This window comes from Callionymus lyra, chromosome 6, assembly GCF_982586985.1.
Source record: "Callionymus lyra chromosome 6, fCalLyr1.hap1.1, whole genome shotgun sequence".
NCBI classification, from domain to species: Eukaryota; Metazoa; Chordata; class Actinopteri; order Syngnathiformes; family Callionymidae; genus Callionymus; species Callionymus lyra.
The window spans coordinates 13,753,081-13,775,515 of record NC_141823.1 but is presented as its reverse complement, the minus strand read 5'-3'; the positions used below and the strand labels follow the sequence as shown (position 1 = coordinate 13,775,515).

At 35.8% G+C, this 22,435-nt stretch overlaps 3 protein-coding genes across 13 annotated transcripts in view; 2 read left to right on the top strand and 1 right to left on the bottom strand.

Annotated features, from left to right (window-relative positions):
• plekha7b (pleckstrin homology domain containing A7b) overlaps positions 1 to 9,371 on the top strand; it is an 84,957-nt gene extending 75,586 nt beyond the window's left edge. For 6 of the 7 annotated variants that reach the window (XM_087793737.1, XM_087793742.1, XM_087793739.1 and 3 more), the window contains 5 exons: positions 1,323 to 1,550; positions 2,623 to 2,756; positions 2,844 to 2,986; positions 6,879 to 7,090; positions 8,855 to 9,371. In XM_087793737.1, coding sequence (XP_087649863.1) covers positions 1,323 to 1,550; positions 2,623 to 2,756; positions 2,844 to 2,986; positions 6,879 to 7,084 — 711 coding nt within the window. In that variant the 3' untranslated portion in view covers positions 7,085 to 7,090; positions 8,855 to 9,371. The remainder of the gene's footprint in view (positions 1 to 1,322; positions 1,551 to 2,622; positions 2,757 to 2,843; positions 2,987 to 6,878; positions 7,091 to 8,854) is intronic. The other variant, XM_087793740.1, reaches the window with a different exon arrangement.
• Positions 1 to 22,435, bottom strand: part of alx4a (ALX homeobox 4a) — a 314,532-nt gene that overhangs the window by 157,774 nt on the left and 134,323 nt on the right. The gene's annotated exons all lie outside the window — the stretch shown is intronic.
• sox6 (SRY-box transcription factor 6) overlaps positions 21,741 to 22,435 on the top strand; it is a 158,892-nt gene continuing 158,197 nt past the window's right edge. For all 5 annotated transcript variants that reach the window (XM_087793752.1, XM_087793751.1, XM_087793749.1 and 2 more), the window contains exon 1: positions 21,741 to 22,145. The gene's annotated coding sequence lies outside the window, so the exon portion shown is untranslated. The remainder of the gene's footprint in view (positions 22,146 to 22,435) is intronic.

Here is a 22,435-nt window from a genome sequence, read left to right as displayed (position 1 = left end):
ATGTAAGTATATCAGTGTAATCGGAATATTTACCTAAATTCATCACTTTTTTTTTTTTTTTTACAATTTTTTGTTTATTACATTTATTTATTTTCTAATCATTGAATTGGTTTATTTCTATATTAAAGGTTGAATCTGTATTTTATTGAATAATTGAATTCAATACTGTTTATATTGAAATTTTTCTTTTTTAAATATCTATATATCTTTTTAAATGTAGTATTTTCAAAATTATTTTTTTGTTAACACAGAGTTTGAGATTCTTATAAAATCATTCGGAAAAATATACATTATATTTAATTTGTATCCTTTTAAATGCAGTAATGTCTTGTGACACTAATATACCAACTATGTATTGAATTTAAACATTTTATTCAAACATTTTTAACTGTATGTGTTAAAAGAAATCCTTAATTAACAAAATATTCCGTTTTTATTTTGTTAATTTATATATATATATATATATATATATATATAAAAATAATAGATGTCACTTTCAACACCTTTAACACAAATCCCATAATGCATTGCAGCCGTTAGACTGATCTTGATTACATTGTTAATAACGATGTGTTTTATTGAAAAATAAATATTTAAATTTAATTTAATTAATGATAAATAGAAATGACACAAACAAAAATAACTTAAATAAAAGAATTCCAGAAATAACGTAGAAACATCACTAAACAAAAAAATACATCAGAGCAAAAAGGAAAATAATAATATTTAAATAATAGTTGATTCCTAAATGTACATAAAATATTTGTCTAAAAACGGATATGGGTATAAAATATGTTATACTTTGACACAATGTAACATAACATAAATATATATAAACCTTTAAAGATCCATGTTCTGGATCTTTTATGCACTTTTTTCACTAGAAACTGGTCTTAATCTGTTTGCACTAAACTGCCTTCGAGTCACACTTAAGTTGTATTTCTGAACATGAACGGTATGTGGCGCTGTTTCCTGTCATTTTTGTTGAAAAAAAATTGCATTTTATTTATATTTTCTCGTAGCCATTTCTAAAGATGTTTTTTAGTTTTTAAAAATTACATTTTCAAGTGTAAAAATATTTAACAAATAAAAACTCTTTTTTTTGCTCTTTAAATGTCTATTTTTTCCAGATATATTATTTCCATTGTGTTTGACTGTCTCGTCTGTTTATTTCTGTAGTTTAGCACGCTTTACTTTTTGCACCTCGAACTATGCATGCATACCTGGATATGCATGCTCCTGGTTTGTAGACACACTCAGATCATCATGGTTTCTACTTTAACTGAAGGATCCTGATCTGACTCTGGTTTCTTCTGGTCCAGTGGAGGCGCGAGCAGGACTTTGACCTGCAGCTGCTGGAGAGGGCGGTGCAGGGCGAGGAGGCTCAGGGGGTGAGGAGCGTCCAGGGGGAGGAGCAGCCCCCCGAGCACAAAGAGAGACCCCGCTCCCACTCCGATGAATGGCTGACCTTTCGCTCCGAGCCCACGACCCCACCGACCCAGGACACGGACAAGGAGCTCCTGGACTACGACCTGGACCTCAACAAAGAGGTAGAGGAAGTGACTGTTTGACCTTCACTTGACCTTCACTTGAGTCTGAACCGGAGATTAAAACTGCTGCAGGTGCTTGTTGGTCAATGATGAGGTTAATCCTTCAAAACCTTCTTGGATCCAGATGGAACTCCAGATCACCAAGAACAAACTATATAATAATAATAACCCTTTTTCTTATGTCTCCTAAAACTGTATTATTCTCACTAATATGTGTTAATGAGGCTTCATGAAACAGCTGATGAGGTGTCATGATACAGTGTATTCTTTTGAAAGACCACTAGGTGTCACTCTCTGCTTTATAATATTTGGCTGCGATCTACTAATTCAATGGAACATGGCGTCTTTTTTTTTTTAACCAACAGCACCATCTAGTGGTGTTTTAAAATAAAGACACTGTATCATGATACACATTGTATACTGTGACCACTGTAAGGGGCCGCCAATCCAATAAGAAAGATGAAACAAAACCTAAAAATATATAATTAAAATAAAAATACTCTATTATTTCACGACATTTTATAACAAAGTATATTAAACTACCACTGTTTAAAATTAAAAAATAAAATGAGGTAAAAGGCAATTTTTCTTTCTAAACTTTTACTTCAAAATGGACAAATAAAAGAATGAAAAAGGGCAAAAAAAAAAAAAAACGAAAAAGTAATGTTGTTGCTTTTTATTCTAATTAATTCTGGATCTTTAAAAATAATAATATATTTCATAAAAATAAGCACAAAATAAAAATGCTTTTAGCTATAAGAGGAATATTTACATGATTGTCAATCTCATAAGGGCCACATTAATACAGTTAAAGGGCCGCACGTGGCCCCCGGGCCACACTTTTTGAAGATCTGAGATACAGTGTCTTCCCTTCAAAGTTGTTCCATGAGAATGATCTTCACATCTACTGTTCACAAAAAAAAAGGATGAGCTCCTTGGCAGAAGTAATTGTATGGACGACTACTTCATGACGTATCGGAAAACATTGCTTTTTATAAAAACATTAACTGCAGAGTTCAGTGTAAAAACCCGATGGATCCGACCTTGACAATCCTGTGTTTCTCCGTCCCAGCTGTCCAAACCTCAGAAGGTTCTGATCCCAGAGCGATACGTGGAGACGGAGCCAGAGGAGCCGCTCAGTCCTCAGGAGCTCGAGGATCGACATCGGAAGGTCGAACGCATCAAGAACCTCTTGGCCAAGTCCAGGTGGGTTCAGAGTGCAGCCAGGATTCAAACGCACGTCGACGAGTGTCTGAGACGAGAACCTCTGAATGCGTGACTCTCTCCCTGCAGCGTCCAGAAGCTGGCCTCCACCGTGGACACCTCTGAGCTGAGTCTGGGGGCGCTGGACTCTGCACTGCAGGAGCAGGAGAGGATCATCACCATGTCCTACGCCCTGGCGTCTGAGGCGTCGCTCAAAAGCAAGCGGGTCGCAGGTTCGTAACCCTGACCCTCATCACCATTATATAATATATAATAATAATAATTAATTGTAATCGATTTACTCTTGAATTTTTACATTTGATCTCTGACTCATTTTCTTTACTGTTTCTGTGACTTACTACACATTTTACTACACACTTTACTACACACTTTACTACACACTTTACTACACACTTTACTACACACTTTACTACACATTTTACTGACTAATTGATGATTTGGTGTCTATTGGATCAAAAACATGTGAAAAGGAAATTTGAGTGAAGCAAACCAAAATGTTCTTTAATTAGAGTAGATGGTTAACTGCAGGGTTTTATTCTGAAAACAGGAAACGGAAATCAGCCATTTACAATGAACACAAAAATAATAAACTTTTAAGAAATATATATATAATTAATGAAATCATATCCTTTTCTTTTTTTAAACACACATGTTCATACTGTGTTTTTTCTTTAAAAAGGAATATAAATATGATTTTTATTTTGTGTGTCTTTTTTGTTTTGTTTTATTCAAAAAATATTTCAGTCACATTACAAATGGTAAATAAAAATGATCATCAAAGTGTATTTAACTTTTTAAGCTCCATCTGTTTGCCAGAGCTTAAGATTTTAACATAAAAATATAACTTTATTTTTAATGACCTGTAATACGTGTTGTACCCAATTAAAACACTGATTAACATAATAATTTCATAATCAGACCCTTATTTTGAAATCCCTCACATTCGGTTGAGAAACTGAGGAAAAAAAAATCCATTTTTTTATTTCTTTAGTTTAAGCATCGCAGTACATTTCCTTTTGCAATTGGTGTTTAATAAAACATATTTCAACATTGTTATAAATCTTTTCTGGGCTTAAAAACAACTTGTTTTTGTTTCATCTTATTGCAAAAAAAGAAAAGAAGTCAGTGATTAAAACACATCTTAAAGACAAAAAAATAAAAATGAACACACGTTACTGTTTAATAACCTGTTTACTGTTTCCTGTTTTCAAAATAAAAGTCCAAAAGTCTACCACCTTTCTTCCCTTTACGTTCCTTGAATTCCTCTCACTTTCAAATCCAACCTCACAACTCTCCATCCCTCCATCTGAGCCTCCTCTCCTTCAAGATGACGTCTCCAGGTTTGCCGAGGAGATAAAGAAAGTTGTTCTTTCAAGAGAAAAAAAACGCCAGCGCGCTGACATGAAAGGCAGCACCGGGTTAAGAGCGCAGAACTTGCGCCGCTAAATTTCCTGATAACCGAACATTAATTCTTGTGAGACGCTCAGTTGGTCTTTAATTGCGGCGGTGGAATCTCCTTTGACAGGGGAGGAATAACTTGATGAGGCCATTTTGCGAGCTGATCAATGACCCAGTCGAGCTCTTCTCTTTCACTCTCTGCATAACATTAACTCGTCTTTGAACGCGGCTCTGAACCTGCATAAAAGATGCCACGCTCACTTTTCATCTCTTTCATGCTCTACAGCAGCCAGGCAAGTTCATTTACACCCGAGCCGCCGCAGATTGTCTGTCTGCCTGACGCACACACACACACACACACACACACACACACACACACACACACACACACACACACACACACGTAAATATGTCACACACAGCAGCACTAAAGCTGTCAAGAGTGTGTCGAGGCTTATTATGCACCGCGAGGTAAAGTCAACAATTATAACATTATTTCCAGAGCAGGGAAGTGTCAGAGAATATATTTAGTGGCATCTTGTCAGCGCGGAGATGCTCCATGAATCTCGACTGCTTTGGTCTGAGTATGCAAATATATCACGTGGAAAAAAAGAAAAAAGTTTTTTTTTTTCTTCCTTCAGTTTCACGCACCAGTGACTTCAACAACACAAGAGGAAGAAACACTGTTTGACAAGTTTCACTCATTTGAAATCATTTCCTTCTTTGTCGTGGATTATAAAACGAGGATAATTGGTCCAGATTAGATTCAGTGCATGTTAACATGAGACCCTCGTGAGTGAAACTATTATTATTAATGATCTAATGGTCATTATTAATCTACATTTGTTGTCATTTATAAATACTTATTGTGTGAGGACTGTTGCCAACCTTTTTTGCCTTGATAAAAGAAAATAATTTATTGTATGTCTAAATAAAATAACAATTTTTTTTAGCAATACAACTACTTTGGGGGGAAAAAAAATCCAATTTATGTTTAATTATTATACAAATAATTACTACTAATGTTCATGATAAATGAAAACCGAAATTCGTAGATTATGTTTTATTTATTTATTTTTAATATCCTTAGTAACCGCTTAAGACGTTTCTATTTGTTCAGGCTTTTCCCTGATTTTCTGGAACTCCTGTGTTGTTCTCAGTATTATCTTGATCTTGATGAAGTATATACTTTTTTGAGTATTGTTTTGATTGTTTAAGCGCTTTGTGACCCTGGTCTGGAAAAGCGCTATATAAATAAATATTACTTACTTATATTCCCTTTATTATGTAATTTACTTTTTATTAATTAGCAGTCCCAGGATATTTTAAATCTGAAATTTTAGGACACAGTTTTCCTTTTTTGTCCTTTATTTTATTTTATATTTTAACTCTTGATAGTATTATTTGTTTAAACTCTTACATCATATTTCAATAAGACACATATTTGTGATAATGTATCGCCTTTAAAATGTGTTATTATTTTTTTCAAGTGCGTTTGTTTTGAAATCGGAGAATATGTCTTAACATCAGCTTTAAAAGCTGCTGGACTCCACTGTATCCTCTAGTCCTCAGTCATTGCCGGGATCTCACAGGATTTGTTCCTTAAACTGCAGAAGACGTAACGACTGCTTCCATCTTGTGGACTGAAGTTTAATTGCAACCCAAAAATGAACGAACACTGTGAATATTCTCATGTTAATTGTATATACAGTATACAAATCAAATTGTTTTATTTTATACATAATTTATTGAAATATAAACCATTAAATAACTTTGATTACAAATATATATATATATATTAAAGCAAAATAAAGTTTTTTTTAACATCTATACAGTGTTGTTGAATATTGACAATCTAAATAAAAACATAAGTCGTTTTCATACTTTTTTTTCTGTTTTATTTTATTTCATATTTTATCTCTTAATAGTTTTATTTGCTTAACCTTTAACATCATATTTCAATAAGACAAACATCTGTAAAATGTATTGCCTTTCAAATTATTATTTTTTTCAACTGCCTTTCTATAGTTTTATTCTCCATTTCCTGCTTCTACACATGTATTTACTACTTTATATGTTTTCATTATTGACGCTAAGACCAGTCTTTGTACAGTGGTTTATAAAGGTTTATAAATGAAGATATTTATATAACTTTAGATGTATAGTTAAGATGGAACAGATTTCAATTAAATAAAAAACAAACGCACAAAAAAAACATTTATTTTTTTAAATGGCCACCTCAACAATACTATATGTCTTGGGGTGTCCGTCGAGTTGACCCTGTGACCCCTGGTTCAGGCGCCACAACATGAATGAGAAGAAACATTGAAACATGAACAAAAACCATGGCAACAGAACAAAAAAACACACAGAAGAAGTCATATTGAGGAAGTGAACGTCCCTGTAGGACTTGAACTTCTTCTTTGATGTTGACCTTGACCACTTTGACCTCGACCAGTAACTTGACAAAACAATTCCCACGATGCACTGCGGCGGTAGCATCTCTGCGTCAAAGTCATCCTCATGAAACGGAAACTCTAGTGAAGTTCGTCTTTAAAAAAGCGTGTTTCTCCTCCTAGCGACGATGCTAAGCTAACCTCCACATCAACGGCCGCCCTGCCCGCGGCTCCATCTTTTCTTGTGCGTCTGAAGTGCATCGCTTACCAGTTACTGAGAGAAAATCCTCTTTTCTTTCCTTCTTAACAGTTCCACCACAGGCTAACAGCCCCACCTCTTCTCCTCCTCCTCCGCCTCCTCCACCTCCTCCTCCTCCTCCACCTCCCCCGCCTCCTCCACCTCCTCCTCCTCCTCCTCCTCCTCCTCTTCCTCCTCCTCCTCCTCCTCCTCTTCCTCCCGTCTCTCTGGTGCCTCCCTCTCCTCGCGGCGCTGGGATCCACTACACGTTTGTCTGAGCTCAAGTAAGCTGCCGCATGTTTCCACTTCTACTGTACGAGCATCTGCAGGTCGAGGCCTCCTCCCCTCCTCCCCGCTGGGATAATGGTTTCTCCCACTCAATGTTTACGGAGGATCGACAAGAAGCTGTTTGTGTTCAATTAACAAAAGAGGGATTTTGGAGTTTTTAACACCTCGACGTTCACAGCTGCGTTCATCGACAACAACAACAACAACAACAGCAGCCGTCGATGAATAAACGTGCTCGGAGAGTGTCGTCTGTTGTTGTCGACAAATATATTTATATATTTTATATTGTAGTTTATGTGATTTAATATCAAATATTACATTTGGTTTCCTAATTTGAAGCTGGACTCACTGGTGACACGTCTGTCATCAATTTGATTTAGTTGTTGATATAGACACATGAATTAATATTAGTGCAACACAATAATAAACAAATGATGCGAATATTTGCATTTAAAAATAAATAAATAAAAGTTATATTGTCTTATTTTATACACACTTATTTAAAAAGAACTACTATAAAAAGTAAAATTTGATTTGTATGTTAAAAAAACTGAATTATTTCAAAAATATCAATACAGTTCTGTTTGATGCATTTGTATCTATTGTAACAGTTTATTTTTGCGTCTAAAAAAGAAGGATCTGTCTCGCCTGGAGTTCAACAAAACTCTGCAGCGAAAATTCTGACCTGCTCTAGTAGAAGAACTCACATTTCTCTGATCCTTAAAACTCTTCACTGGCTGCCAGTTTCTTTCAGGATCAACTTTAAAATTCTGGTTCTTACTTTCAATCCTTCCACTGTTGCTCCTAAACTTTTGAACGATCTCTGTGTTTGATGATCTACTGACTCCTTCAAGAAACATCTTAAGACGTTTTTATTTGTTCTTTTCCCTGCGTTCTGAGACTCCTGTGTTTGTCTTACGGTTCTTGGCCATTAAGAGTTTCTAAACTGTGTATTTATTTGGTTTGTCCACAGTAGTCGTTAACTTGTCCCTGTCTTAACGTGCAACTATTTATTTTACTATTTTATTTACAAATGTTTTATGTATTGATTTTGGGTTTATTATGATCCTCAGTTCATATTAAAAAACATGTTTGAATCTACAATATTCTTGTGAAAAATATATACATATATATATATACTATATACTAAACATTTTATTTATTTATTTAATATAAAGTTGATCAATAATATTCTTAATTATTATTTTATTCCCTCTTATTAATTATTTATTTCAAACTTTGAATATTAGATAATAATGATAAAACATTAAATGGTAGTTTTGTTTTGCCTTATAAATATATATTTACTTTTCTGAGAAATTAAAACTGGAATTTTACATGAAGATACTTTTATATGCAGCGTCAGAGTATATAGAAAGTATAATCTGAAGTTAAAGCAGTGAAATAATATATATATATATATACGTATATATATATATATATATATATATATATATATATATATATTGTGGACAAACATCTGCAGTGGTGTGTCTTTGTGAGTTTGTTTTTATTCACTTTCTAAATTCTTATTAAATACTCAATTAGAGCCTCATGTACCACAGCTAGTGTTAATTTCACCTGTCAATCAAGCATGTGTTGCCTTCTTGTTCGTGCGTCCATCTTGATCATGGACTTAAACAGACGACGTCTGTTCACAGGGAAGATGTCTTGAAACGTTGAATTTTTGAACGTATTCTCTAAACCATGTTTATCTCAGTCGTCGACTTTTGACACAAATATCTTTGTTTCCTTCGCAGCTCAAGCGATTTCTGGACACTAAGGTGCTATTTCTACTGGTCTGGTCTGGTCTGGTCTGGTCTGGTCTGGTCTGGACTGGTCTGGTCTGGTCTGGACTTGTCTGGTCCGATCTGGTCTGGTCTGGTCTGGTCCGGTCTGGTCTGGACGAGAAGGATTCTGTTGTTGGACGATGGTTTGTTCAGACGGTGACTTACCTGCTCTATGAGCTCGACGCAGAGTCAAGACTTTCTAGTCAAGAACTATTTTGCTGCTGTGAATAACATGATCGTCTCGCAGAAGATTAAAAATATATCTATTTTTTCTACACTTTGAACTCTGGCTAATACTTTCATGCTCCGACCGCGCTTGGTTTGTTTTGCGTAGCGTAGTCGACGACTCGTGATGTCGGACTTCCTGGTCCAGCCGTCCGTACACCAAACAACCGGAAGGTTTCTACGGCAGCACTCGCCGGGCGCGTTAGTCCGGGCGAGACGAGAGGATTTTATTTTTGTTGACATCGGGACGACAACTTTTACATTCACGGACGGTCGCACAAAGAAATTTATTAAACTGTAAATAATAAAGTTCATAACTAAAGAAAATGTGATTTTTCTTGTGTATGTTGAATTTTGTTTTATTTTTATAGTAATTTAAACAGACATTTATTGTGTATTCAATCCAATTCACAAGATTTTGTGTGTTTGTGATCTAATCTAAAATAATTCTAGGACCAACAACGGCACTAGAATATAGTGATGGTCTCTTGAAGCTTCATGAAGCAGTGTAATTTTAGTGAGAATCCACTAGATGGCGGTCTCTGCACTATTTTCTTTTTTCGTCAACTGTTCTAATGAAACATCACTTCATTTTAAAACTAATGGCGCCACCTACTGCCCTCTAAACAACATGACACTGTTTCATGAAGCTTCACCAACACATCACTACTATAATATACTATTTAAAAGCCTTGAAAGTACACAGAATTAAACACACTATGATCACACAAAGAAAGACAAACTACTTTTTTCTCGGCGTATAATTGAAGTATTATTTTGATCAGAAAATAGTTGCTTCAATTAACTTCAACGTCAGTTACAAAAGTTAAAAGTAAATAATGTAGATTCACTAGATCCACTTGGATCATGGTGAACACTTGAGTTTCCTCAGGGGCCACAATTTTTTAGTGTGAGCTTTGTCAGGGGCCGTCAAGCTAGAAGAAAGGAGCAAAGAAACTAATAAAAAAAACAAATACAATTGCATCAATCAACCAAAAAATATTCTAAAAAGCAAATGTATTGTATTTTGTAAACCTTTAATATGAATATAAACACCTTTTTTATGTTGAGGGCCAAGAAAAAGACGAGAGGAGAAAACAAAAAGTGTTGTTTTGGAATTGAATCAGAATCAGAAACTTTATTGGTAATGTTGTAAACACAACACAGTTTTTTGTGAATAAAATAAAATAATGAAATAATATTAATAAAATAAACAAATAAAATAAATATATGCAAATAAAATACCTACATACATTATCTATACATTACCACACAGTGGCATTTTATGATAAATACATGAACTTGTATTCATTAAAAAAATAATATAAAATAAAAATTTTGGTCGTGAGAAACATTTTTAATAAATTAATCTGATCTCATTTAAAAAACAACATGTAAAAAAACACCAAGAAAAAGAAAAGAGAAGCTTTTTTTTTCTAGAATCAGAAACTTTTATTGAAAGTGTTGTAAACACAACAATTATTTTTATATTTAATTGAGAATAAAATAATGAACTAATATAAATAAAATAATAAAAAATGATTCAAATACAATACATTAAAATTAAAGACAAGTTCATACAGTTGCATAGAAATAATACATAAATAGCTATTCATTTTAAGAAGGACATACAGTATAATTATGATTCAAAACCTGAATAATAATGTATTAATAAATAAACTAATGAAGACATATAAGTATTGAGTCAGATTCATATCACACACTAGGAATTCTCTTTGATCCGTTAAAACCATGAAACTTCTTTCTATTATCGGGAAAAAGAGATTAAAGTTGGGAAACACTTGTGAGATTTGAACACAAAAAAAAGTGTTTCCTTAGGTTTCAAAGAGCATTTTTAATTCTTGCAGCTTCTTGAAGAAACATCTCCTTGTTCATCACCAGGCGAGAGCGACTGATCGATAGAGTTGGAAAAAAATACATGAAAATCAAGCGTTTTTCATCTCTTTATGTTTCACTTATTATTACATTTTCCTTCATTATCGGCGTGTCGTCGTGTTCTCGCCGCAGCAGGAGGTGTGATTCCTGTCGACGACACTTTCCGTGACATGAGTGACACGAGTGACACGAGAAACCGGATCATGTGAAAGTGAATCGTAGTGTGAGCTCTTCGAGTCTCCAGTCGTCCAAACAAGGTTGACACTGTGTCACCAAATGACCTGTGTTGACACTGAACTGTGCCTTTACGTCGTCACATGATCGTCTGCGCGTCACATGATTGGCTGAAAGTTCCTGCTCCGTTCTCTTCTGGTGTCGTCTGGTATTATCCCTACATTTTATATTACGTTAAAATGTTATGAATTAAATAAAAATCAACTTAGAACGCTTATTTGTATTAACTGAAATAAAAATATCAAACTTTAGGTGTGAAATATTTTCTTCAATTTTTTAAACCAAATTATTAGAAAACTAAACGAATTCTAACTTTTTAAATATTTATATTATTAAATTAATACATTATTAAATATTATTATTTAATACAAACGAAAGCAACCTTTCAATGTGCATTTTTCTTTTAATTAAATTATTTAAAAAATAATTAAATGCTTAAAAACATTTCAATAAAACGTATATTAAACCATTTAATATTGATGGCACTGATGTACTTCCATGGTGTTTTAACAAAATGTAATACTGGAAAGTTTTTTAAACCCCTAAATATATTTGAAGTAATAATATTTCTGAATCACAAAAGTATTAAATCAGTTTCAAATATCACTAGGAAATGTGATTTTGTTCCTCAATAATATACACCTATGTTTATTTGAACATCATACTTTTTTAGCATTTGAAAAATTGTTAGCCTAATGGACAAGCATGAGTAGGTGACGTGTAACTGCCACACGGAGACGAATGAATCTTCAAATTGTCCATAGATCCAGATGGTAAATTAGAAAACACCATAATTCATTCATTCGTTTTTTGCTAGTACTGACACCAGTATTTCACTTCTTCTTTCAAATTTGGAGAATAGATTTATCTTAATTATCTTTGTGTCTGATGAAAGGATCGTATTAAAAAAAGGATTTTTGGTGAACATTCTTGATTGATTAAGTTAAAAAATGAAGTTCTTTTTAAACGTCACAGTAAAAATGATTGACAGCTGTGTAACCAAATGTTGATATTTCCACTCCGATGAGTTTCCTCGGTTTGCAACACAAATATTTATCATGTTTCTCTCGCCCCCCCCCCCCACTGACATATTCACACCATCACTCCTTCATCCCTCGCTCCTGCTCCGAGCGCCGACTCCCTCCCGAGTGACGTCTTCATCTTTAATTGGGAAGTAATTACTTTTCCTGGTGTGCGGCGTTCAACGCTTCCAACGCACCTGAGAGGGCGAGGAGGGTCTCCCTGGTGGAGGCTGCAGACACATCCTCCTCCCTGGTCCTCCAGGACCGGCAGCCCAGAGCGTCTGCACACCCTGGTGGCCGCTGGAACATCTCATCTCCAACTCTGCTTATTTAGCAATAAACTGTTTTTTTTTCTTTCTCCTACCGTTGCAAAAAACTGCTGAAGACCCTCCTCTGAGAGTCGTGGCATGTATCGACGAGGGGTTGCCGGTTCGTATACATTTGTTATTCTGAGCTCTGGACTTCAAAGAGACTGAAGGAGGGTCTTTTATGTGGAGACGGTTCTGTTCTGTTCCACACAATCACGCCTGCACTCAACACTTGAAGGTCTCCATATGGTTTGTTCTGGTTCCGGTCCAATTTAGTCTGACATAGACATGGGAATAGCACTGTATTTTATTTTATTTTATTTTATTTTATTTATTTGACTGTATTTATGTGGCCCTCATGAGGTCAAAGTAGATCATGCAGAGAATGGGATTTATTTTGTCTTCATTATTGAGTTAATTCAATAAAACTTTAGTTATAGTTCTTTGTTTTGTGTCATTTTGTGTATATCAAGAGAATCTATATTAAAGTGATATTTTCCAATATGTTCTTCTCACTTTCATGGCGACTAAGAGTTGGGATTATTTTCAGAGTAATCTGTTCTGTTTTTGGAGTTATAGACAAAAATGTTAGTCAAATTTAACATAGCTCGGTTGGCTTTGGCCTTGACGTGAGTAATTGTTTCAAAAAGTTTAAATAATAAAAATAATCATGGATATTTTACGTTGTTTTTATCAGATTCTGCTTAGCTAGCTGCTATGCTAGCTGCTTGGCCATCAGTGTATATTATATGCATGACGCTTGCAATGTGTTTCAATGAGGAAAGACATGAGGCAGGAATTGAGCGACTTATAACTTCTGCTACAAACAAGCTTAAAATATAAACTTATTTAGGTTTTTCCGGGTCATTTTCTCATGTTGAGGCTTCAATACAAGATGGACGTTACAGACGAGCAGTTTGGAGGTATTTGGATGTTTTCAAGTTTGTCTTTTTGGACGAAGATGAAGACAAAGACAACTGAGCTCCAGTCGCTACATTAAAATGAACAAACATTTTTGCTTTGTTGTTGTTGTTTTGCATTACGTTTACAAAAATTTAACAAAAGATTTGAGTCAGATAATATTTTCATGATATCTAATACTTAAAAGATTGTGTCCATCCTCCTTCAGTAAATACATACAATCCTCTACTTCAATGTCAGTTAAGTATATTTGAAAGTAATAATTTTAAAGTTAATAATTGTTATTTCATTGATAGGATGCAGAAAAAACACAAGGGATACTTCAAACACATTTGTTTTCAGGCCTTCGGGTCACCTTGACCCAGAGACAACACAAGGATACTTCAAACACATTTGTTTTCAGGCCTTCGGGTCACCTTGACCCTGAGATAACACAAGGGTTAAACATCTTCACCATATCAACATGAAAGTTATTTGGATTTAAAGCCATTTTAGCCAACAACTCTGTAAGGCCACTAGATGGCACTGTCCTCTAATCCACTTATATAATGAAACCTGGCAACATTTTAAAACGTGGAGCGCCATCTAGTGGCCTCTTAGAATGACGACACTGTGTCGTGATACCTCATCAGCTGATTCATCAACACATCGCTAGGACAAACGTGTTCCTCAAAACTAGTTTGGAAACCCCTGAAGAAGAAGATGACGACTAAGAAGTGAAAAAGAGGTGAAGGTCAAATTTGAATCGTCCATAAACGACATGATGGTACAAACGACTCATGAAAGAACGAACATGAGAGCGAAAGTGAGAAACACTCTCGCTCTCGGCCTTGTGGTTCATTTCTTATCTTTTTTTTCTCCTCTCTCCAAACCGCCTCATACTGGTTTCACCCTTCATTTGCATGAACGCTTTGAGTCACAGTTTCGTAGGGTGACCATGACTGAGCGGAAAAAAAAAAAGTGTCGGCAGAAGAAAAAAACCCGAGTAACAAACGCTCGCTGCTCGTCTGAGTTTAAATAAAACACGACCTTCATTGTTCACTTTGAAACGTTCTCCTCATTTTTCCCTCGACGTCGTACCCAGAAACTCGACAGCGATTCCTCATTTCCAGCCCATAAATATTATTGTTACGGCCCGCGAGGGTTCAGACAACAGTCGGGATCTGCCTTTGTGCTCCGCGGGGATCCCAACCCTCGACCCGCTCCACAAATACAAAAACCCGAGGAAGCTCACGCAATAGGTGCTTTGATTTTAAAACAGTCTTTTTATGCTGTTTAATCATTTTCTGGCTTCACACATGGATCCTTTTTAATGTGTAAGAAGTGATTTGTTGAATTATTGAAACGTTGGGAATCACTGAATATTCCGCTGCATGTGAGCCTCGCTGCTATAAAAAGAAACACAGAGAGCGAAACCGACTCCACGACAACACACAATACTAATGGATTCGTAAAGTACACTTTAGGAATGAAAGAAGTACAAAAACATTTGTTTATTCGACGTAAATGTACACATTTGTACTGAATAATGAAATTAAATAACATTTTTTTTTTTATCATTGGCCAGAACGCTTAACCCTTGTGTTATCTCTTGGTCAAGGTGACCCGGAGACCCTGAAAACAAATGTGTTGGAGGTATATCTTGTGGTGTCTCTGGGTCAAGGTGACCCGGAGACCCTGAAAACAAATGTGTTGGAGGTATATCTTGTGGTGTCTCTGGGTCAAGGTGACCCGGAGGCCCGAAAACAAATGTGTTGGAGGTATACCTTGCGTTGTCTCTGGGTCAAGGTGACCCGGAGGCCCGAAAACAAATGTGTTCGAGGTATACCTTGCGTTGTCTCTGGGTCAAGATGACCCAAGGCCCTTACACAAATGTGTTCGAGGCATCCCTTGTGTTGTCTCAGGGTCAAGGTGACCCGGAGACCTGAAAACAAATGTGTTCGAGGTATACCTTGTGTTGTCTCTGGGTCAAGATGACCCAAGGCTCTTATACAAATGTGCTCGAGGTATCCCTTGTGTTGTCTCTGGGTCAAGGTGATCCAGAGACCCCGAAAACAAATGTGTTCGAGGTATCCCTTGTGATGTCTCTGGGTCAAGATGACCCAAGGCTCTTATACAAATGTGCTCGAGGTATCCCTTGTGTTGTCTCTGGGTCAAGGTGATCCAGAGACCCCGAAAACAAATGTGTTCGAGGTATCCCTTGTGATGTCTCTAGGTCAAGGTGAATGACCTCTTACCACCTTGACCCAGACATAAATGAAGGGTTACTAAGACCTACCATCTTGTACGACAGGTTCCATAATGCACTGCAACAGTAGAAACTCTTAATTTTGAAGATGATCCAAACTTTTTCACCACCTTTAAAAATAAATGAAATGATAGGGATGTTCACAAATACTTTTACAGCAACTGACAAATAAAAAGTTGAAACTAGGTGTTAGAAAATATCGATATAGCAAATATATATTTTCTACGATACAGTATTTATATTCAACGGGACTGTATTTTTTGTCCAGCATTTTTTCTTGATCCAATCATATTTTAATGTGTGTAAAATAATATTATTCTATTTTTTTAAATTCATATGCAAATATTCACGCTAAAGGAACAGTGAAATCCCAGGGATGACTGGGGACGAGAGGATACAGTCGACTCCAGCAGCTTTTAAAGCTGATGTGTTTGGATATATTTTGAGTTTAGTACTCAGACAATACTGCAAATATATCCTTGTTACTACAGAATCAATTCTATTTATTTAATTTAAAAAAGATTTTAAAATCAACTGTTCCCTCATTTTTAAATCAAAAATTAAAAAAATATAAAAATCAAAGTCAAAATTTGACAACTTCTTTTAATACAGCGTCCTGTATCTGTCTTCTACTTTAGCTTAAGTGACTTTTAAAAATAAAGTAAATAATACAGTACACTGTACAGTATATACAATATGAAAATTGTTTCCTTTACCCAACACCTTTTTCAGTTGAGTTACTGTACTATACTATTTTGTGCCTACAAAGTAGGACTTAATCCTTTCCTGTCATTGGTTAATACCTGCAAATATAATCTAATTAAATTGACATTAATGTGAACAAGAGAAATCTAAAGGGAAAATACACCATGCTTCTCAAATATTGATCACAGAGAGAAAACAATCGTGTTAACAAAGAACTAATGTTCATTAAACGGCGACGTTTACAACACCTTCTGCAAACGCTGCTCTCTCGACATAAAAGCTAAAGGCTTTTGTAAATGAAGGGAAAACCCCTGAGAGCTGCTCTTTAATCTAGTAGCTACACACACACACACACACACACGAACACACACACACACACACACACACACACACACACACACACACACACACACACACACACACACACACACACACACACACACAGTGGAATAAAATTCAACTTTGGCGAAAAAAAAACATACAATAAATCTCATTAATTTTAGGCCGACCATCCAACAGGCCACCTAAAATGATGGCCCCCCCAGGCCATGTGAGTTAGCATGTTGCTACGGCGCTCAAAACACAAAAACACAAGAAGCTGATAATCCGACACCTGCTTCATGAGGTTAAAGGTCAAGGATGAACCGGGTCGATGAAGCGGAGAAAAGGCAAACAATACGAGTCGCAGAGGAAGCGACGGTTTTTGTTATTTTCGAATATACACATTTCACTCTGGCATGCATCGCTGAACCTTGACCCCCTCGTGACCCCCATCACGGCTTCTCCGCCGCACCTTGTTATCAAACCGACAACAACAAACAACAATTGGGTCTCAAGATAAAACAAGAAGGTGAAGAAACACAAATGGAATCATTGAATATTGGACAAAAATGCTGGTAAAAATGTAAATAAATGCGGTAAACAATGGTATTTGCGATGAGATGTAAATGTCTCTGATCTAATCCAGATCACTAGGTTAGCCCGGACGACTTGTGACGGATGGAGGATCCTCTGAAAGTATATAATTAGAACGTGGCATGTTGCACTTCTCGTGTTGACACGACGAATCCGTGCTCCTCTGTTAACTTGAAAGGAAATATTAGATTCCGACTAAACTTTGATGAAATCCAGATTTACGACTCGCGGATCCGGGTCAGCTAATGAGAACAGAGCGTCCCACTTTGCCGGGTGTGTGACTGACAATTAGCATGTATGCAAATGACGTTGGACTTTAATTGCGTAACTTCGGGATTCAAGGAAATGACGGGATAATGAGGCGGTGGGAGAGAGAGAGAGAGACCCCCAAACAAGAGCCGGGTGGTCCGACAAATCACCCGTGGACGACAAACTTAACTTTGAATTGACTTTGAATTGAGTTAGCTGTTAGCTTAGCTTAGCTAAAGATCATCGTGTGTATCTAATGTGCATGATAATTGAGTTAGCTGTTAGCTTAGCCTAGCTAAAGATCGTCGTGTGTATCTAATGTGCATGATAATTGAGTTAGCTGTTAGCTTAGCTTAGCTAAAGATCGTCGCGTGTATCTAATGTGCATGATAATTGAGTTAGCTGTTAGCTTAGCTTAGCTAAAGATCGTCGCGTGTATCTACTATGTATGATAATTGAGTTAGCTGTTAGCTTAGCTAAAGAATGCCATGTGTATCTACTGTGCATGATAATTGAGTTAGCTGTTAGCTTAGCTTAGCTAAAGATCGTCGTGTTAGTAAGTAAGTAAGTCATTTTTATTTTCTAATTTGCATGATAATTGAGTTAGTTGTTAGCTTAGCTTAGCTAAAGATCGTCTTGTGTATCTACTGTGCATGATAATTGAGTTAGCTGTTATCTTAGCTTAGCTGAAGATTGATGTGTAAGTAAGTAAGTAATTTTTATTTTCTAATGTGAATGATAATTGAGTTAGTTGTTAGCGTAGCTTAGCTAAAGATCGTCGTGTAAGAAAGTAAGTAAGTAATTTTTATTTCCTAATGTGCATGATAATTGACTTAGCTGTTAGCTTAGCTTAGCTAAAAATCATCATGTGTATCTACTGTGCATGATAATAGAGTTAGCTGTTAGCTTAGCTTAGCTAAAGATCGCCGTGTGTATCTACTGTGCATGATAATAGAGTTAGCTGTTAGCTTAGCTTAGCTAAAGATCGCCGTGTGTATCTACTGTGCATGATATCTTTTTCAAAATACTTGTAATTATTGTTGCTTTTAAAGCATAAAAACAGAAATCATTATTTTTCTTGAAATGAAAAAGATTAAAAATCTTCATATTATAACATACTTACAAATTCATGGGATAAACAAAAGTTGAAAACATCCATATTTCTAAAAAATTTAATAAACCAACTATAATGTAACATAAATACACTTTTATGCACAAGAAAATTAAATGGTATCATAATTTTTTTTAACTCACATTAGTCACATTAGTAGACATTTCCAGACAATGTAAAAATGTTTGCTAATATATTTGTCAATTCTAAAAAAATAAGTGTAAAAGTGTTTTATTGTTTACTGAAGCAAAACTTGAGGGATTTATGTTAAAGTTTAATACAGTGTAATAAATAATTATTTAAATGATTTACTTTAATGAAAGATATTTAAACGAATTTTAAATACAAGTATTAAACAATTTAAAATAAAGGTTTTGATAGCATTGACTTACTATTTCACTCATCTTTAAAATATAATAAAATATAAAGTCGGTGACCCGAAGGGCCGAGAACAAATGTGTTTAATGTATCCCTTTTGTTGTTGACCCAGAGACAACACAAGGGTTAAATTATTTGAGTTATTTTATGAGAATTCCTACGACTTTATATTACTTTAACCTTTTTTCCTATGATTTATTATAATTTATCGAGAAGATTTCAGGCAAATACAAGGACTTGATTATATTAAATGTCACTGAAAACATTTTCCACTTCATGAGCAATAACCTGCTGCACACCTTTAAAACATACATGTCCCCCCCGTATACACACACACACACACACACGCACGCACGCACACACACACACACACACACACACACACACACACACACTCACACACACACTCACTCACACACTCACACAATCATACACACACGCATGCACGCATGCACGCACGCACGCACGCACGCACGCACACACACACACACACACACACACACACACACACACACACACACACACACACACACACACACACACACACACACACACACACACACACACACACTCACACACACACACACCTCCTTCCCTTCACTCGGCGACTGAATGGCTTCTCTCTAATTAAGAATGCCGAGCAGGAGAAGAACACATGTTAATTTAATGTAACAAAAATGTTGATTTTCATGCACTCTCCTTCTCAATTATTTATGGGCTAGACTTGAGTTTTCAAGATGCATCAAAGACTCATCGTAAATGCAAATGATGCCCCCCTCACCACCCTAACCCACCCCACGCCTCCTCCAACAAGTTGGACGCAGCTTCAGCAGCTTCAGCAGCTTCATGAGATCCTGAGATACTGAAGACACATATTTGTCTGTCGCTGTGGTGAGAAAAAAAAGGTCATGTATGTTTGATATTGTGGGCAAAGAAAAACTGTTGTGTGCCAGGGTGGGAAAAATTTAATTTAATTTATTCACTCATTTTAACTAAAAAAAAAGATCACATCTGATGAGATAATACATGTAAATATTATATACTATTAATCGTTATTGAAACAAATATTTTACTCTTACAAAATCAAAAACACTTAATATATATATAGTATATTTTATTATCATCATCATCATAGTGCTTAAGAATTTACTATAAAACACAAAATATATCGTCTAAAATAATAATAAAATAATGTATTTTTTAATGGCTGACATTACATTGAATTTAGTTTTTATGTTAAATTTAAAAATGGATTTACATTCAGCTGCAAGTATACTTTATTATCTACTTGGTTATCATAGTTATCACATCATTTCTAAGAGCAAATACCAGAAAGAAAAGTTATTTAACATGATATAAATACTATATTCACGTCTATACTCTGATATACAAATACATGTTATTATCAATAAATCACAATTTTATCTCATCTCTAAACCACTTTATTGTTCAGTTCAGTTTAAGTAATTATTTTAATACACATCGGTTTATAATCCCTGAATATTAAATTTGCAAACGTCACAAGAAAATACTTGAAAAGCGTCTCTTGGAGTGTTGGGTTGTAGTTCGCGCTTCGACCAATAGGTGGCGTATGAGAACCGTGAAACCTCCCAGCGGTGACCAGGCGAGAACACACACGCCGAGAGTCACACACACGCAACTCACCGATCGTCAGGTAAATAAACTCAATGCTCAATGTGTATCAAAAAAGATCGTTTGTATTCATTAACTGACACATTAAAATTTTGATTCAAAGAATATAGATATTAAAAGATAAAACACAAAACGAGGTAAAACGAGCAAAAAAATGAGAAGTTGTTAAATATATAATTTGATAATTCAATTATAGTAATTTGGTGTAAATAGAGAGAACGAATGTGACGTTTCAACTGTGTTTGATTCGAATTGATCTGACCAGAACTCAAGGGTGAGTGACGTGTGATCAGATGAGATGAGTTGTCTCTCCCTCCTCACCCTCCTCACCCTCCTCACCCTCCTCACCCATCTTCTCCTCCCTCCTCCAACCATCCCCTATTTCTTCCTCTTTCTGTGACTAACTTTTTTTTTATTACAATTTAAAATCGGCTTTTGTTTGAGACTAAAAGTCCAAATGAAGTGTCTTGTTTGAAAGTTATACTTGTGTGTGTGTGTGTTTCTGTGCACGCGCGCGCGTGTGTGTGTGTGGGCCTCTGATGTAAAACACATGTTCATTCCGTGTTTCATTGTCAAAAAAAAGAAAAAAAAAAAGCTTCTGTGTTGGCGTCTGATCACAACTTGTGTGGTTCCATTTCATTTCGCTTTTTTCTGAAAAATCACTCAATTTGGAAAAAACTAAGCTTTTGTGTTTGACCTTTTTTTTAACACAATTTGTTTATGGAAAGAAAAATGAGTTTTTAAAAAAAGTTTCGGGAAGCAAGTTGAGTTGTAGATTTTTGAAGTGTCTTCTCTGTGTGACTGAGGCGCTTCTCAAGTGGCTTCACTTTTTTTTTTTCCACTCTTATTAAACGGACTAAACTGTGGGCAGCGACAACAACCATCCTCCTTGTCTCCTCTTTTATGTCACCACAAATCTCTCCCCCCTTCCCTCTCTCTCTCACCTCTCTCTCTCTCTCTCTCTCTCTCCTGGGTGGGAGGAGGAGGTGAGGAGGAGGAGGAGGAGGAGGAGGAGGAGGAGAGTCCTGCCTCCTTCCACAGATCAATGCTCTGGCCACTCACTTTCTGATGTTGCGCGACGGGAAATGTTTTGAATAGGAGCGACATGGCAGCGCGCATTGATCGCCAAGACTGACACTAGAGAGACAACAACAAGTCAAACAAGAGGCGCTGACTAGCTTTTTTTTTTTTCTTCTTCTTCTTCTTCCTCCTTCTTCTTCTCTCTCTCCCTTCCTTGTCGGACCCGCTCAACTTCACACGGGACCCCCACACACACACTCACATGCCTCGAGTCAACTCGCACAAGTTTCCACGCAACTGATTTTTTGTTTTTTTGTTTTTTTTTTCCACGAGAAGGACGATCTTCACCCCAAAAAGAAAACTCACGGCATCAAAGGTAAAGACTCTTATTATTATTTTACTCTCCTTGTTGAGCGCTTCTTTTCTCACGCACTTCCACGGTCCGTTTTTGCGCTCTTTCTCCTTTACTTTTACAGCATGGTCTATATCTTTCTTTTTATATCAATTTAAAACTTAATTTAAGAAGATTCCACGGAGTGTTTTCCACGCAACTTCAAAACTCCAGACTGACGCGCGCACAAGTGTCATCCTCGCGTGTTTAAAATCAACCCAATTTTTTTTTACCAAAAGACAATCCACTAACACTTTACACTCGTTTATTCTTAT